The sequence below is a fragment of the Schistocerca cancellata genome, chromosome 4 (genome assembly GCF_023864275.1).
Source record: "Schistocerca cancellata isolate TAMUIC-IGC-003103 chromosome 4, iqSchCanc2.1, whole genome shotgun sequence".
NCBI classification, from domain to species: Eukaryota; Metazoa; Arthropoda; class Insecta; order Orthoptera; family Acrididae; genus Schistocerca; species Schistocerca cancellata.
In genome coordinates, this window is record NC_064629.1 from 903,994,732 (window position 1) to 904,014,262 (window position 19,531).

The 19,531-nt window shown below is 42.1% G+C and overlaps 1 protein-coding gene across 1 annotated transcript in view; it reads right to left on the reverse strand.

Moving 5' to 3' along the window:
• The window catches only part of LOC126184495 (piggyBac transposable element-derived protein 4-like), a 60,630-nt gene extending 49,761 nt beyond the window's left edge, over window positions 1-10,869 (reverse strand). Inside the window, exons 1-2 of the mRNA XM_049926887.1 lie at window positions 10,755-10,869; window positions 9,881-10,651 (exon numbers count right to left, since the gene is read on the reverse strand). Of these exons, the coding sequence (XP_049782844.1) occupies window positions 9,881-10,651; window positions 10,755-10,869 (886 nt within the window). The remainder of the gene's footprint in view (window positions 1-9,880; window positions 10,652-10,754) is intronic.
• Window positions 10,870-19,531: the final 8,662 nt, after the last annotated feature.

Genomic DNA, 19,531 nt, shown 5'->3' on the forward strand with positions numbered 1-19,531 from the left:
AAGATTCTTCCAATGGATCTGACTCGAGTCTCTTATGTTTCTACATTTTGTTTTATGTAGTCCTCCCAGTTTAGATCACTCCGGACGGCTCCTTAGAGGTATTTTACGATTCTTACTGTTTCTAGTGATTTATCATCAATAACATAATCGTACAGTGCCGGACTTCATGGTCGATATACGTGAACTATATTAAATTTTCTTATATCCAGTGTAAACTACCGGCCTATGTACTAGTCATGTTCTCTCCTGGTCTGGCTACAGTTTTCTGGCATTGCCATCATCTTTTACACAACTGAATCATCGGCGACAGGCCCCATGGAGCTCACAACTTAATCCACTGGATTATTTACATTGGTGCAGATGCTTGTGTGTCGCAAGCAATCAATCAAATGAAGCATTATTAACAGTACGTGATCCACGTGCAGTTTTTTGCTGCTGTGACACAATTAAATTACGACTTTAGCGCCATATGTGTTTCGCACTCGATTTTTTATGTACTCTGATAATTAATAAGACATACATAATTATTTTTACACAAGATCTAAGCCCGCATCTCGTGGTCGTGCGGTAGCGTTCTCGCTTCCCACGCTCGGGTTCCCGGGTTTGATTCCCGGTGGGGTCAGGGATTTTCTCTACCTCGTGATGGTTGGGTGTTGTGTGCTGCCCTTAGGTTAGTTAGGTTTAAGTAGTTCTGAATTCTAGGGGACTGATGACCATAGCTGTTAAGTCCCATAGTGCTCAGAGCCATTTGAACCATTTGAACAAGATCTAATTTAGGTTTGCTTAAGGCTGATTTCCAAAACAACGCAGTTTTTAAATCGCAGCCGGCCGGAGTGGCCGTGCGGTTCTAGGCACTACAGTCTGGAACCGAGCGACCGCTACGGTCACAGGTTCGAATCCTGCCTCGGGCATGGATATGTGTGATGTCCTTAGGTTAGTTAGGTATAATTGGTTCTAAGTTCTAGGTGACTGATGACCTCACAAGTTAAGTCACATAGTGCTCAGAGCCATTTCAACCAGCCGTTTAAATCGCAAACACGTAAGAACAAAAAGAGGAGCTTCAAACCCTAGTGAAATGAGAAGATCGAATTTTTCATTTTTCGTTCACAATCAGAGATCTGTAATCGTTCTTGTGTATTATTATAAGCAACCTAAATAAATTTTGTAAATGCATGAAGTGTTCACAAACATTGTAACCCATTTCACCTCCGTCACAGTCCATGTGTTTTAGTGAATATAATTCCAATCCCAAAAAAAGCATGTGCTGACAGATGTGAGAATTACCGAACAATCAGTTTAATAAGTCACGGATGCAAAATACTAACGCGAATTCTTTACAGACGAATGGAAAAACTGGTAGAAGCCGACCTCGGGGAAGATCAGTTTGGATTCCGTAGAAATATTGGAACACGTGAGGCAACACTGAGCCTACGATTTATCTTAGAAGCTAGATTAAGGAAAGGCAAATCTACGTTTCTAGCATTTGTAGACTTACAGAAAGCTTTTGACAATGTTGACTGGAATACTCTCTTTCAAAATCTGAAGGTGACAGGGCTAAAATACAGGGAGCGAAAGGCTATTTACAATTAGTACAGATACCAGATGGCAGTTATAAGAGTCGAGGGGCATGAAAGGGAAGCAGTGGTTGGGAAGGGAGTGAGACAGAGTAGTAACCTCACCCCGTTTAAAAAGATAGCTAGTTTGGACAAGAAGAGAATAGAAGCTTTCGAAATGTGGTGCTACAGAAGAATGCTGAAGATTAGATGGGTAGATCATATAACTAATGAGGAGGTATTGAATAGGATTGGGGAGAAGAAAAGCTTGTGGCACAACTTGACTAGAAGGAGGGATCGGTTGGTAGGACATGTTCTGAGGCATCAAGGGATCACCAATTTAGTATTGAAGTGCAGCATGGAGGGTAAAAATCGTAGAGGGAGATCAAGAGATGAATACACTAAGCAGATTCAGAAGGATGTAGGTAGCAGTAGGTACTGGGAGATGGAGAAGCTCGCATGGGATAGAGTAGCATGGAGACCTGCATCAAACCAGTCTCAGGACTGAAGACCACAACAACAACAACAAGGTGTCGTTTTTACAGCTAGGCCGGCCGCTGTGGCCGTGCGGTTCTAGTTTCTTCAGTCTGGAACAGCGTGACCGCTACAGTCGCATGTTCGAATCCTGCCTCGGGCATGGATATGTGTGATGTCCTTAGGTTAGTTAGGTTTAAGTAGTTCTAAGTTCTAGGGGACTGATGACCACAGATGTTAAGTCCCATAGTGCTCAGAGCCATTTGCACCATTTTTTTACAGCTACCACTGTGCTGATTAAAGCCTGTCTGGGTAGGCACTCGCAAGACGAAGAACATGAAGAAAAAGAAGAAGTACTCACTAAATCACTTTTTAGATGCCCTGGCTGGGATGCAAGACAGACGTGGTAGACCGACAAATAAAATATATAAAAAAACAGATAATCATCTACAGAATCTGTTCCGGCGTAAAAGTCAAATGCCGGCACGACGATAAGGAATGGTAGAGTAGAGAGGGCTACGAAGGAGACGTCAACCAATAGTACGCTGACCCACCCCTTTCTAGGACGACATCGAGAGAGCAGCGGCCTCTACACGAAGAGAACATCAGCGACGCGCCACCTGGCCGCGGCCCAGGTGAAGACTAGACGTTCTACGAGCTCTATAGCAGCGACTTGCGATATGTTTTGATTCATTTCTATTAGGAGTTGTGTATACTGAAGAAATTTTCTTATTTTATCTATCACCCGTTGAGACACACCGCTGTAAATTCTCAAAGTAAAGTATTGTCCTCTATCTTACTGTAGCAAGAGTTCATTAATATGAATTGCTTGAATTGTTGTCTAGCGATCCGAGAAGTGGTTTTCTAGGCACCCCATTTATGATGAATGGGCAGGTCACAACAAAAACGTTATTAAATATTGCATATACATTTACACACAGAATAAGGAAAATATCAGGACAGAAATGGCGAATACAGGGTATCTGCTTTTACAGTAAATACACTCCTGGAAATGGAAAAAAGAACACATTGACACCGGTGTGTCAGACCCACCATACTTGCTCCGGACACTGCGAGAGGGCTGTACAAGCAATGATCACACGCACGGCACAGCGGACACACCAGGAACCGCGGTGTTGGCCGTCGAATGGCGCTAGCTGCGCAGCATTTGTGCACCACCGCCGTCAGTGTCAGCCAGTTTGCCGTGGCATACGGAGCTCCATCGCAGTCTTTAACACTGGTAGCATGCCGCGACAGCGTGGACGTGAACCGTATGTGCAGTTGACGGACTTTGAGCGAGGGCGTATAGTGGGCATGCGGGAGGCCGGGTGGACGTACCGCCGAATTGCTCAACACGTGGGGCGTGAGGTCTCCACAGTACATCGATGTTGTCGCCAGTGGTCGGCGGAAGGTGCACGTGCCCGTCGACCTGGGACCGGACCGCAGCGACGCACGGATGCACGCCAAGACCGTAGGATCCTACCCAGTGCCGTAGGGGACCGCACCGCCACTTCCCAGCAAATTAGGGACACTGTTGCTCCTGGGGTATCGGCGAGGACCATTCGCAACCGTCTCCATGAAGCTGGGCTACGGTCCCGCACACCGTTAGGCCGTCTTCCGCTCACGCCCCAACATCGTGCAGCCTGCCTCCAGTGGTGTCGCGACAGGCGTGAATGGAGGGACGAATCGAGACGTGTCGTCTTCAGCGATGAGAATCGCTTCTGCCTTGGTGCCAATGATAGTCGTATGCGTGTTTGGCGCCTTGCAGGTGAGCGCCACAATCAGGACTGCATACGACCGAGGCACACAGGGCCAACACCCGGCATCATGGTGTGGGGAGCGATCTCCTACACTGGCCGTACACCACTGGTGATCGTCGAGGGGACACTGAATAGTGCACGGTACATCCAAACCGTCATCGAACCCATCGTTCTACCATTCCTAGACCGGCAAGGGAACTTGCTGTTCCAACAGGACAATGCACGTCCGCATGTATCCCGTGCCACCCAACGTGCTCTAGAAGGTGTAAGTCAACTACCCTGGCCAGCAAGATCTCCGGATCTGTCCCCCATTGAGCATGTTTGGGACTGGATGAAGCGTCGTCTCACGCGGTCTGCACGTCCAGCACGAACGCTGGTTCAACTGAGGCGCCAGGTGGAAATGGCATGGCAAGCCGTTCCACAGGACTACATCCAGCATCTCTACGATCGTCTCCATGGGAGAATAGCAGCCTGCATTGCTGCGAAAGGTGTATATACACTGTACTAGTGCCGACATTGTGCATGCTCTGTTGCGTGTGTCTATGTGCCTGTGGTTCTGTCAGTGTGATCATGTGATGTATCTGACCCCAGGAATGTGTCAATAAAGTTTCCCCTTCCTGGGACAATGAATTCACGGTGTTTTTATTTCAATTTCCAGGAGTGTACCTAACGAAAAGCATTACATGTTGGTGTACTTCGAGATTATAATGTATTCGATGGGGTTTATTACATTAGGGTACCCCTGTTTCAATACCCCCACTTCCACATGGATCTGCTTAAAAAAAGGGTGGTGATATTGTATCAACGTGTGATGGACTGGACGTTTTGCATCTTACAGTGCCACAGGTTTTAAAAGACGAAGAATTAAAACAGATAAAAGATTTTATTCCTAATGCTGAAAACAGGCATCTGAAGAGAATCAGGTCACAAACTGAAAACTTGGTTATTTGAAGAAAAAAAATCCACAAAGGAGAATTATAAATAGCTACTTAAATGGAGACCAGGCAATTGCTGATATGAGTATTGGGATTGTCAATTAATTTAAACAAAGTATATAGAAAAATATCAGTATGAATGAGGAATACACGAGATTTGCATTTACAGTAAATATTAATGGAGCATTATCATACGTTGATGAACTAAACAAAAAGTATGGATTCAAAGGAGTTTATTACATTAGGGTGTGTGCAACATAATCTATTTATGAACCTCTAATAACTTCTGAATATTCTATAAACCTATAGAAAATATTAGTATCTGCACAGGTGTAAAAACAGAGCTCACAGCTGAAGAACACCGTCTGCATCGTGTGCTATATGGGCTAATAGTAGCTCGACAATGGCTGAGGTACAAAACCCACCCAAAAAAATAATGAAAACTCACTGAATGAGTCAATCTGTGGGGAGGCAGAAAGTCTGAAATCAAGTACAGTTGTGTTTTAGAATGAACACAATACACGGTAGGCATGGGCAGCTAAGAAATGAGCATATGGAACGCCAACTCCTCTAGCTCCACCAGAGTGTGGAGTAGAGGAGGGTGCAGAGACGGAGGCAACAGTTGATCCACTGTCAGGGGTGTTGGTGAGGAGGGAGAGAAGGTAGATGAGGAGGGGTAGGAGGAGGAGCAGGACGAGGAGGAGGATGAGGTGTGGGATGGGTCAAAATATATGGGCTTTACATCGGGAGGAGTGAGAGCGAACTACGCTGGAACCTAAGAGGAGGAGGAGGAGATTAGTGTTTAACGTCCCGTCGACAACGAGGTCATTAGAGACGGAGCGCAAGCTCGGGTGAGGGAAGGATGGGGAAGGAAATCGGCCGTGCCCTTTCAAAGGAACCATCCCGGCATTTGCCTGAAGCGATTTAGGGAAATCACGGAAAACCTAAATCAGGATGGCCGGAGACGGGATTGAACCGTCGTCCTCCCGAACCTAAGATAGCCAGTGGAGTGAGGGCAGTGCAGGGCAAGAAGGTATGGCAACACGAAAGCACACAGTTTCAGGTATGAGCCTGCATCTGGAACAACATCATGACCAATCCTCCCATACATCTGACCGTGAGATCGTGGCAGTGACGCCCAAGGAGAGCATGGATGCAACCTGACATGCATGACAGGTAAGCTACTTCCGAATGACATTCATCACTAGCAACTGCCAACATTTGTGGCCCACCTCGACACCTAGCAGCCATCCCTGCTGTCAGCCAAAAGGCTGAGCCTTAACTGCAGTACGAGCAGAAAAGCGCAGTGAGTCACAGCATCTGACTCTGGGTGATATGATTTAAGGAGACCTTGCAGCTGACACCCATACTAAAGTTCTGCTGAACTCCACATGTTCACTGCTATGACCACGTCTGTAGCCATTGCATTGTGTTTGGAAGAGGCAAACATGACTTCTTAACTTGGGTCTTGGACTTACACATGATGTGCTCCACATGTGAGTTAGAATCTTCGCGCAACAGTGTGATATTCAGATGCTAGATACCACCGCAAACACAAAAGTATCCAAAAGCGTGGCACACAAATAGGCGACCATTATCAACATAAGAGTCCTGAGGAATCAACGACGGCAAAAATACTCGACAATGCACCAACAGGGATAGCACAGTGACACCGGACGACGTTCAGGACAGCTTGGCTATGTACGGGAAATCTGAAAATATATCAGTCACCAACAATCAGTTGTTGTTCAAAGATGGACCCCTGAAACTGATGTGCATCCAGTCCCAAGGGTGCTCCTGCACTGGCCAAAAGGAAAAGTGTCACAGTGGTACAGCCTCGTTCTTTGCACAGTTTCTGCGTGCGTGCACGAGACGTTCAGTGTCACAAATGGTCACCAGCCAGTGGCTGTGATGTCATGCCAGTTGATGTAAGGCCTTCATATGAGTCATATCAAAGCACGAAGCATGTCGCAGCTGGAGTATATGAGGACACAACTATAACGGGATGACTACTCGAAGGCACTGCTCCTCTATGGAAAGGACGAGGATCACATGCCCATTGAATCGATCAAATAGGAGAAGAAATGTACACCATGCTGGGTACGCAGCCAAATAGATGTGCCCCAGCCAATGAAGCTGGACAGCCGAAATAATTTTCCGGGATAGTGGATCGGTGAGCGTGGAAGATGCGAACTCTCGCCCATTCAACGGAAAATCCTACAGGGCTTGTTGCGATTTATCAGCCAACGTCTACGTGATATCTCACCCTAGGGCGAACTATGGATCGAACCTCACGTGCAGCCGATACAGTGCACCAGCAACTCTGTCCCCGATGTTGGAGTGATAACGAATGTCATAGGAATAATTAATTACTGAGAAGGTAGGCCCACCACTGTACTCAGTATCCAATGCTATCAGGTAGCTTGCAATGAGGGTCAAATAAAGAAACCAGTTTTTTGCGGTCGGTGATGTGAAGGAACCATGCCCCATTCAAGAAAAATGGAAAATTTGGATTCTGAAGACAGTAACCAGCACCTCGTTTTCCACTAGTGAGTAATTACACTGCACTGGCGAAAATGTTTCTCATGTATAAATGGTGCTCTTTTCATTGCCATCCAAATTCTGATACTGGGACGATCACAGACAGGGAGTAAAGGTTGACCCAGTATAACAAAGACAAACAAAGAGCAGAGCTCAAATATTGCTTGAAGGGCTGAAAAGTCCTTTGAATATCTAAATGCCATCTTTTGGTGAAGCCACTTAAGAAATAGGGCGAAGACACGTCGTCAGCGGGATGAATTTCGTTAACATTAAGTCTTTATAAAAATACCTGCCCATTTAAGGTTCTGGGGTGGCAGCATGTTAACAGTGAATTTGATGTTGTTGTCCATAGGGACAAGACCATCTTTGCCTAGCACATGTCCCAAGAACCTTCACCTTAGGGAGACAAACTGCACTTTTGTAGCTCTAATGAAGGCCATTCTCCAGAAAGCGATCTAAAACCATATGTCAATTTCGTAAATCTCTTATTGTGAAGAACCTTTAAACCAGACGGCATCAAGGGAGTTTACACACAAGGAACGTCCTGAATCAACTGCTCCACATATAGCTGAAAATTTCACGACGCAGACGAGATCCCAAAAGGCATGAGATTTAAGTAATAAAGCCCCAAGGGAGTGTTTAGTTTCAACGAAGTCCTAGAAGTAACATCCGACAGAAATTGCAGTTATGCATCGTACAAGTCGATGAATGAAAAATACTTGACCCCAACAAATTTCCCAACAACTTCTCCGTCTGCAGAACTAGATACAAATCCGTGACACATTGTGCATTGACCATCTGTTGAAAATTGCTCCACAGGCACACAGTTCCGTCAGACCTTTGCATCATGACCTTAGGCATGGACCGCTTACTCAGAGAAATAGGAAGAATGATACACTGAATGCTCCGATGGAATCCCTGTAAAGTCTTGTAAGTAATGATGAATGTAGATGGAGTCGTCCACCTGTGATCCAGTTCCTCGTAATACATAATGAATGTAGATGGAGTCGTCTACATATGTTCCAGTTCATCATAATACATACATCGAAGACTTATTTCTCTCAAAGAACATTTGTTATATAATGCGTCACCTAGCAGCTGAGGATCAGTGTGGGAGATATTTTAATATTGTTCCCATGTAGGAGATGTGGTAGTTTCGCATTGATACTGTGTCCTGTGGAGAAAAAATTACAGAGTTTAACCAACAGATAATTTTTAAATGTACCAAAATTTTTTTGTCGCTTCACAGAGTTACCCGTCTGTAGCTTTGTCAAAAAGACCTCTTAGTTCCGCAAAAACCGATGTCAAAGTCATCTACAAATCATAGTGACTCTTGATGTTGGATACCTTCCAATGTTAACGAAAAAAAAGGTTCAAAGGGCTCTGAGCACTATGGGACTTAACATCTCGCGTCATCAGTCCCTTAGAACTCAGAACTACTTAACACTCTCTGTACCAGGCCTATTTTATGCACCCGTCCCTAGAAACCGGGCAATTTTACCAATATTAAAAAAATTACTGCATCAAATCTACTGTTTGGATTGTGGCAAATTTGGTACCATCTTGAAGCTGCACATTTCTACTTTAATTCTGAGTGAAAGAAACTACTTTACAATGCACAGCTTTAAGGTACAGTTATAGAAATCACTTAGATGTTTTAAGAATTTAGAAAAAGTCATACGAATAAGGGAATACAATTGTGATTTATTTTTAACCAAAATTGTGGCACTACATTACATGTTTCTGATAGTATACAGTATTACATATAAATTTCACACAGAATCATATTGTTTTTTAGTGTGGAAAATTTTAAAGCAAGGTTCCAGGCAGAGTGCAACGCCACACTGTTCACATTCGTATCGTGTCTCTTTGCGAGAAGCCTTGCCACTCTGTTTCTTGCTCCTGGAACTGCACACGTGACACACACGAGCAGCATACTTCTTAGTAGTTGCAGGTATGTGCTGCAAAAAATGTCTCTTTGTTAGCCGACCTACAGTTCCTTCATTTCTTGGAATGAATTCAAGTGTGTCGTCTTCAACAAGCTGAACTGCAAGCACTGTTATAAAGTCTGTTATTGTAATTTTCTTCCTGTGCACTGCATTGTACAGCCAAAATGCATTTGATACTCCCATAAGCAGCAAATGGAAATATAATTTTCGCCACCATTTCACAGTTCTGTGCTGGAACGGATTGTACTGCAGGCGTTGGTCTCCAATATCCACTCCAATTTTATTGAGGTTGTAATCAAGTACCTGAAGTGGTTTCAATACTACAGACCCATTTCTCTTAGTATGCGTACCAAATGTTGCTTGATGCCTTGTAGACAATGTATACACATCTCTCTTATCTTTCCACTTCATTGCCAATACATTATCTTTACGCCGAAAAGACATTTCGCCCTTTTTCAGCTTAGCAGATACTAAATCTTTAGGCAATCCTTTCCTGGATTTGTTCACAGTACCAACAGCTCCAGTGCCTTTCTCTGCCAGTTGCTGAAATAGCTCTGGACTGGAATAAAATCGATCTAAATACACAGTGTGGCCTTTGTTCAGCAAGCTGCTGTCAGACAACAATCGCAAAATAACCGCAGACGAAGAATTGTCAACAATATGCTTACCAGCATAAACTTCAAAATTTACAACATAGCCACTACTGGCTTCAGCAACAGCATATACTTTCAGTCCATACTTATGAGGCTTATTTTGCATGTAAACACGGAAACTCACACGACCTCGAAATGGGCAAATTCCTTCATCAATTGTCACTTTTTCTGAGGGACGATATGCCTGGATACATCGCTCCTTCAAATTATTATAATATGGCAAAACTTTGTAAAGTGGATGAAATCCATCTTCGCCTGGTTTTTTCTGATTTGAATTGTCAACAAGATGCAAGCATGACAGTATCTGAGTGAAACGCAAACGGCTCATGACATGGGGACAAAAGTTACAACTAAGAACAGGATTAGTGCTCCAATGGTCCGCAATTTTGGGCTTTTTCGAAACACACATGTGGAAAATAATACCCAAGAAACGCCTCATCTCACTTATAGTCACTGGCTTCCACGAACTCAAAACTGAATGGGGCTTCAGATTATTTCCTCTTCTTTTCTTCTGTATTGTCTGTGATGCATACAAATTTGTCTGTCTCTTGAGTTCATTTACGTCACTGTCAGTAAGGAACACTTTACTGCAATCCAGTACAGAACTCGACTCATCAATATCCACTAGTATCTGCCTGGGTGTCGTGTTGACAGGCAGAGGTCGGTAGGTGTCAACTGCAGTCCACTCACTGTCTTTCGGATACGGCACAGCTGCTGGATTTGAAGCAACACCTTCAACATCATTCTCGTCTTCATCTGAAGACAAACTGTCATCAATCTCGTCTTCTAAAAAGAATATCACATTATGTGTAACTACATACATCGTTTACACATGTTCAACAGATATGTGCGTACTGCACAATTACGTGGAAAATTCGGAAATACGTACCTTCAAACACACCATTGCATTCAGAATCGTCTGAATCACTCTCTACATTATCCAGAGTGTCGCTATGATTGATCAAATCCGCAATTTCTGCGTCTGATAAACCGCGCCGAAACATGATGACAAACAACTGAATGATATACAGACTGAGAACGCAAAGATAAGTTTTAACATGAATTACAGCGCTGCCGTGACATCTATGGACGCATTTTGTTAATAAACATCTGAAAAACGTATAGCGCTGGCCAAACCCGTAGAAATAACGTTGCAGTGTTTTGAATGAAATTAAATGTAGCGGCCCGTAAATTTTACGGGCTTGGTGATTTTCGCGCGATCCCAGGCCCGTAAATTTTACGGGCTTGGCGCTTAGAGTGTTAAATGTAACTAACCTAAGGACATCATACACATCCATACCCGAGGCAGGATTCGAACCTGCGACCGTAGCATCACGCGGTTCCGGACTGAAGCACCTAGAACCGCTCGGCTACCACGGCCGGCACAATGTTAACAGTTATCTGGTAATAGGTTTATTTTTAGTTTGTTGTTCTAGTCAGTTCCTTGGGTGAGAGTAATGTTTGTGTGGGAGTGACGTCCCACATTAAAAAGGACACTGTATTTGATACTTTAATAAATATACACAATTAAATTTCCTCCCTTAGTTGGTGACATGATGTGTAGAGGAACACCATGCATGAAAAGCACGCATTTGTTGCTTATTATAATACTCATATATGATAACATTTTTCATATCATGGATTACAAGCATCAAATACGACACAAATAGATTGGGGGTTTGCAGTATGTGTCTTACTGTTTTATCTTTAAATGCATCCCTGTCAAATCAGAAGTAATTTTTTCCTTACCTGGAAATGTTTCATTGTAAGCAGTGTGTTGTAAAATTCAATCAAAATGCAAGATTTGCAGCCCATTACGGATGTTCTAATTTTCATTCCTGCATCCTTCTTTCCTTCATAAATCAAACAATAGCGGGTTTTAAATCCTAATAGTGATAAAAACCGAATATCCTAATTATGAAGAAATGCTAACTTTTTTTCCTTTTAAATATGCATAAGTTCAGTTTTAAAACATATAAAAGTTGCCAGTTAAATAATTTGTTTCACAGATAAAGAGAGAGGCGCTTAATATTTAACTGTGGAAATTTTTAATTTGGTATGAACTGCTTTAATTTGAAAGTGCCAAAGTTTAGTACTAATGAACATAAATGCGGTTAGTTGGAATCACTTGCTTCACAAGTGGTGTTATGAGGCACTTAAATTTGATCCTATTTGAAGCTTAACTTGAACTTGAATTTATTTCCAAAGCTTAGTAAGAATTTTGCTAGTGTAAATTGTCATAAAGCATTGAGGGCTGAATAATCTTTAGTGGAGTTGTAGTTCAGTATTTATGTGATGCAAAGTGTTTCTGAAATGTGAGCATAGTTACTTATAAAGAAAGGGTTAGTTTAAGCCCCCCCCCCCCCCCCCACTTTAATCTTTACTAGCAGGGGAAAGTGAAATTGAATCTGTGTTTTGCAAATGAATCTGAAATATTGCCACTATGGTATCGATATGAAATGTGTTATTTCAGTGTCATATTATTGTATTTGTGATGTGTATATGTATGTTAATTACACTTGAATTCTTGTCAGGTACTACTTACGCTCGTGTTGTTTTTTCGATCAGTTTTTTGTGTTGAATTAGTCAGACGTAAAAGTGATGATTGTAGTTAACAGGGGTAAAGTCTATTTTACATTTCTGTGATTGCTAACCTATACTGTTGATTCCATTTTCAATAGTATATATAAATCCCACGAGAATAATGTTTGCACATTATTATGCCTAATTTTGCTGGTGACCGTTTTTTTTATTTCAGTTACGTATATTTTCTCTACTTTCATTTTTTTCAAAATTATAATCTTTCTGTTTTCTACTAACTGCCACTCTTACGAAATTTAGTTTCAATTCCCTCTGTCCGTTAGGTGACAGCACGGTCAAACAGAAAATTCCTCCTGATGGTAACACTTACTACATTTCAAGGTCATATTTGGCATTAGAAATTCCGCGGTAACATTATACTTGGCATTACTGTGACAGGACTAGAAGTTGTGTTATTAGGAAACAGGTAGCACGCAACGCCAGAAGCGTTATACTTGACGCCGCGTGGTAGGACGCCATTCAGTTTTACTTTCCGAGATAGTGCAAAACGTAGATATTGAGTGAAATACTACAGTAAAACGTGTAGTAAAGGTCCAACGGCTCGAGCTTGTAACATATCTAGCGGAATAGTTAGTAGTAAGTAACCCAGATTTGAAAAATAAAGATATGAAACAGTAACACAATAAAAGATGGACACAAAAGCGTAAGTAGACCAAGACGAGCGGGACGGGAAAGTACAGAATGTATTTAGTGGCAGTAGTTTGACAGATGCAACCACAGACGACGCCACAAGGCGGCAGAAGGCTTGCCTGGAGTATAATACACACGTAAATTACCAGATTCGTATGATGAACGTATCACAAATGGAACAAGCAGGGAAGAGGACGCGATCAAAGACAGTGGATATATCAACGAATCGATGGATATGTTTGATTCATTGAAAGTCAAAAGCGAAGTGAGAGAGTCGCAAGGGGTAGAATTTGACCATGAAAACGCGTCAGAAAACGAAAGCGAAAAACCGTTAGATATGACAGAATTGTAGAAAATGTTGGCCGCTGAGATTTCAGCACAGGGTCAACAGATTAACAATCAACTCGCACCACACAGCCGCAGAACAAACAACCAAATGGGAAAACCGGTTGCTGAACACATTCGTAGTATTAACCAACAGATTGCAGTTCAGGGTTATCAAATAAAAACACTGAGCAGCGACATTAACAACCAAATTAAATCACTTGAGAAAACACGAAGGAAGAAGATTGAAATGTAGGGGATGAAGATTAGTAAGCAAATTGACGAAGTAAATTCAAAAGTAGATGAAGTGAGCAACGCCATTGGAGAGTTAAAAAGTGAAATAAATGTTATCAGTAGTAATGTTACCGCTATGCAGGGGCAAATAAATGATATTTATGAAAGATTTTACACAGAAACAATAAATATCCAAGACCAAATAGAACCTTCAGTAATAACTAAAGTTGACGAAAAAGTTGTCGCTCACAAAACAGAATTATTAATTACATGTAACACCGAAATTGCTCATACGAGACAATCGGTGACAGAATCCGTTTTTTTTTTAAATGGAACCACGTTAGTTTTGTTAGCACATCTGAACATATAAACAAATACGTAATCAGTGCCATTTGTTGCATTGTAAAATGTTAATTACATCCGGAGATATTGTAACCTAAAGTTGACGCTCGAAACCTCCGACGTTCAGTTCCGTGTTGTAACAAACACGGGCAACGGTCGGCGAGCAGCATCTGCAGGGACATGTTTACGATGACGACCGTGTTTACGAGTGTGGCTGCAGCGCACTGTTGTGGTTTGGTCTAGCTGTCGCAGTGTCCGCATGTTGCGCTTGCTGCTATTGTTATGCTGCAATCGTCTCCGCACGCAGACCAACTGTAGTACACCGTGTTACCAGACGTCTGTGATGGTGTATAGTTGTAGGAACTGTGACCGTGGTGTATTCGAACTCTGAAAAGGTGGAGATGATACTCATCTATGGCGAGTGTCGACGAAATGCAGCTGAAGCCTGCAGGGTGTGTGCAGAATGGTACCCGGACAGAGAGTATCCAACGTGCCGCACATTGCAAAACATTTACCGCCAACTGTATGCTACAGGTATGGTCGTAGCACGCAAACGGGTCCGTAACAGGCCCGTCACAGGAGAAGCGGGTGCAGTTGGTGTGTTAGCTGCTGTTGCCATGAACCCACACATGAGTACACGGGACACTGCGACAGCCGGTGGACTGAGTCAAAGTAGTGTCATGTGCACACTGCATCGTCACCGCTTTCACCCGTTTCGTGTGTCGATACATCAGCAATTACATGGTGATGACTTTAATCATCGAGTGCAATTCTGTCAATTGGCATTAACAGAGAATGCGTTGCAGTTCTACCTGTTTACCGATGAAGCGGGTTTCACAAACCACGAGGCAGTGAATCTACGGAACATGCATTACTGGTCCATGGACAATCCTCGCTGGCTCAGACAGGTAGAGCGACAGCGACCGTGGACTGTAAATGCATGGTGCGGAATTATTGGCGACCACCTCATTGGCCCTCACTTCATTGCAGGGGTCCAAACAGCTGCAACATACATCGCGTTTCTACAGAATGATCTGCCAACGTTGCTCAAAAATGTGCCACTGGAAACGCGTCGACGTATGTGGTATCAGCATGATGGTGCACCTGCACATTCCGTAATTAACAGTAGGCTGACCCTTGACAGGATGTTCGACGGGCGTTTCATAGGACGTGGAGGACGCATAAATTGGCCAGCCCGTTCTCCTGATCTCCTATCTCTCTCCTATCTCTGGACTTCTTTCTGTGGGGTACGTTAAAGGAGAATGTGTACCGTGATGTGCCTAAACCCCAGAGGATATGAAACAACGTATTGTGGCAGCCTGCGGCGACATTACACCAGATGTACTGCGGCGTGTACGACATTCATTACGCCAGAGATTGCAATTGTGTGCAGCAAATGATGGCCACCACATGGAACATCTATTGGCCTGACATATCGGGACACACTCTATTCCACTCCGTAATTGAAAACGGAAACCACGTGTGTACGTGTACCTCACCCCTCATGGTAATGTACATGTGCGTCAGTGAAAAAGACCAATAAAAGGGTGTTAGCATGAGGACGTAATGTGCTGTTCCTGTCTCTTCTGTACCTAAGGTCCACCACCGTTCCCTTTGTATCCCTACGTAATTCGGTGCTCTCCGATACACACGATCGAACAGCGGAGGAGTGGTACTCAAGCGTCAACTTTAGGTTACAATATCTCCGGAAGTAATTAACATTTTACAATGCAACAAACGGCACTGATTACGTATTTGTTTATATGTTCAGATGTGCTAACAAAACTAACGGGGTTCCATTTAAAAAACGTAGGTTTGTGTTAAAAAACATACTTCCGTGCATTTTTTTAATGTTTTGTATTAACCAATTACACTAGCCCCTCTTCTCACGTTCGGTCTGTGGAATCGATTCGTCAGTATTTGATGAGGTTTACGAAATATATCCAGCGGTAATGTTAGGTGACTTACCCTGTATATATATATATATATATATATATATATATATATATATATATAATGTTCCTCAATATCACGTGTAAAAGCACTTCAATAAGGAAATGTTGCAGTATGACCAGAGGGACTGTCAAATGTTTTACTGGGGAGACAAGCAATGATGAAAATGATAAAGGACTGCCTTGAATACAAAGTGGCCAGTAAAAAGGACTTGCCAAACTGGGGGCAAGAAACTATATGTTTATCTTGGACTGCCATACACAAGTGGTGAGCAGTGTAAGAAATATTGAAATTCTTTTGAGTGTTTTCTACGTACATATGTGTCTACGTGTTTGCGAAAATGGACTGACAAATGCTACAGCAGGCAGTTAAATAATTTCATTATTGAATTATCTATTGTTGTGTATATTTTGCTATGATTTTTCTAATATGGACTGTCTATTTCCATTGAGGTCAGTGAGAAATAATGTTAGTCCCAATGTAACTGTGTGTATGCCTGTGTAATTAACGAAAACTGGACTGCTGTTAATGAAAGCGGCATGAAAGATTTCTTATTTTTTAAAATTTTCACTATGTTATAGAGTCTATATAGTATACAGTATAAAATGTTTTGCGCCATTGTCGTGTACATACTTTTATATGGGTACCTACACGTTTCTTAAATAATATACTCTTTTCTTAGTAATGTGTGAAATATGCTGTATTGTTTAACTTGTTATTTCATAAAATGAGAGTCTGTAGGGAAGCAGCCTACTCACGCCGTATAAAATTCACATCAGTCTTTCCATTGTGTGCCAGCTAGTCCGCTGTAACTAGCCCTGACGTCATAAATGTTGCGCAATACTTTAAAAATCAAGTAAATAACCTGAAACGTTTCTAGCATGTCAGGAGTAATACTAAATCAATATGTGTTGAATATCAGTTCAAGAACTTTAACCATTTTCTAAATTTGGATTTTTTCTGTAAAAATTATTGGCGCAACAGAAAAGAGCTAGAAACTTAAAAATTTATATTTAGGTTCCTTTTTCATAATAATTTAGTAGAAACAGTATTCTGGATCTCACAAATTAAAAATTTTAGTTGAAATTCATGATTTTCTGGTATTTGTCTTAGAAATTAAGGAAAGAAGATAGATTAAGTAGGCGAATAAATACGGCTAGGATTTTTAAATTTAAGTAGAAGGGAGATCCGCTATAATCATAAAGATTTGAGAAGTTTCAAGTGAATAACTATAAAACTATAGCGATAGCGTATCTCCAAAGGGCAAGTTCAGAGCTCGTCTACTGCGTGTAGTGTAATTAAATTAATTCTCTCACCCAAAATATTCGACTTACCCACGGCAGAATTTTATTATGATTACTCACATGTCTGCCGATTGCACATTTAAATTGAGAGCTTCATCGGCCATCAGCAAAGGAAGCAATGATTTATTCAATAACTTAAAGTGATGCATTACTAGCCCAGCGGCTAGTCGGGAGAGCAATTTTGATCAGGCGTTCCCTTAGCCGTCCGCACCGCGGCTTTATATATAAGAACACTGCGCGAGAGAAGAAGGCCCCAGTTCACTCCAGACGCTGAATAGCACACCACCTGTGCCAGGAGTCGCGTCGCGTCGGTATCATTGCTATAAACAGCCTCGGATGCCGTAATAAGTTACTCGGGATACGAGTTACCATGAAATCACTTTCGGGTGAAGTATTAATACTGAGATGACTTTAATGATCTATCTTCAGTTTGTGTATGTCGTATTTTCACGTGCCGCCGCGGGACCGACATTCTACCATTATTTAGTGTGGCGTTTGATGAACATTATCATCAATTTATGGCGAGCATTCTCTTAAACATTTAATTTCAACAGTTGCAGTTGCATCAGCGCATTAGACTCTGAACTGCTCTGGTAGTTGGATTGTGTGGATTATTTTTAGTCTGTGGCTTTCTGAATATAGTGAACATTTTACAGAGAATCGTTTTCGATTATGAATCCCAGACAATCTCCTAATTCCTCAGAGCTATAAGCTGTAGCTGTAAGTGTATTTCTCAGATGAAGTGGGCTCTAGGAATTCTAATTACAGTCTTCACGTTTTGCTAATCACTTTCTGGTTGCCGATATTGTAGTTAGAGAGCCAGTGTTGGGAACGGCAAACAACAGCAATAAATAAATAATACGAACATTTTATAACAATAGTTCTCCCTCCGTACCACATATAGTGCTAATCGGCTGGGAAATGCATCTTTTCTACAATACATTCATTCATTATTAACAATTAATTCCACCCACCGCCCTACATATGGTGCATCGGCCGGGAAAGAAACTGAGTAAAAGTGAAAGTGATTTTGAAATATTCGGATTCGGGAATGAAATGCGACACGGAACTGATAATAGAAAAGTGATAGTGTTACGTGTGCATGTGGATGACGCAATTGGATTAACAACGCATCTGGATTGACGGAGCTGGCACTGAGTCTAGCGGCGCTGCTGGCATCGCGAGAAGCCAATTTCGCCTCACCGCAGTGGTCCGCCGGAGCAACCGGAGCGGTGGCTGCATTTGCGGGCCACGCAAACACACAGCAGCTGTCGAAGTACCGTCTGCAGTTCAACGCGCCGCGTCGCATCAGTAATCCTGGTACGCCGCGCTGGCAATGCCATACGTCGTGCAGAAGCAACTAAGTCAAGTGAAAAGCTGTTAAAAATTTTACTAACCTGCACTAAAAGACTGTCGGTGATGGAACTGCCAGAAGAGACCGAGGTTAAACTTAAATCCGAACCTATGTCTGTTGAGGGAACTATAAATCCAGACAACGATTCGATGCATGAAAATAGGAATGTTAAAGTGAAATATGAAGTCACCTGTAGTGTGGAAAGGGGCAATGATTCAATTATAGAGACCCCTGTAGTAAAGCAGAAATCAGAACTTGTTAATTTATTGGCTGATAGTTTCTCTGATGAATTAAAAATGAAACTGTCATCAGAGATGGTAGAGTTTAAGAAGGAGAAGTTAGATTTGACTGATCAATCAGAAGTTTCATTTAGTTTTGATGATTCTGGTGCTGGAGCTAGTTTTTCGTCACCTGAGTGTGATAAAAAGCCAGCTAGTGAGCAACCCAAAGATTCTGAGGCTATTGATTTAAATGTAATATTACAAGCAATAGCTGCCAGTAATGCTAGAATGACAGCTGTGTTAAAATCTGATATAATTGAGGTAAATAACAGGATTGTGACCAGCCAAACCAATTTTAATAAACGATTGGAGGTGATGGACAATACCTTCAAGGCTAGTTGCAACAAATTGAAAGAGGATCTGGACAGTTTGAATTATAAAATTGATTAAAATCATGAGGATATTAAGATAAAGGTTGCTCAACAATTTTCTGAAATGTATAAAACATTAAAATCCGAAGTTGCTGAAATTCGCAAAGACTTCCAAATGGAAGATGCGAACCTGGAGCACAAGTTAACAGAAAAGATTTAGGCGGAATCTAAACTGTGCTCGGATAGGTTTAAAGATGTTAATATAAAAGTAAACATATGTCAAGCAGAATTAGATGCAATAAAAACTGATACTACTCATATTGTGCAAAGAG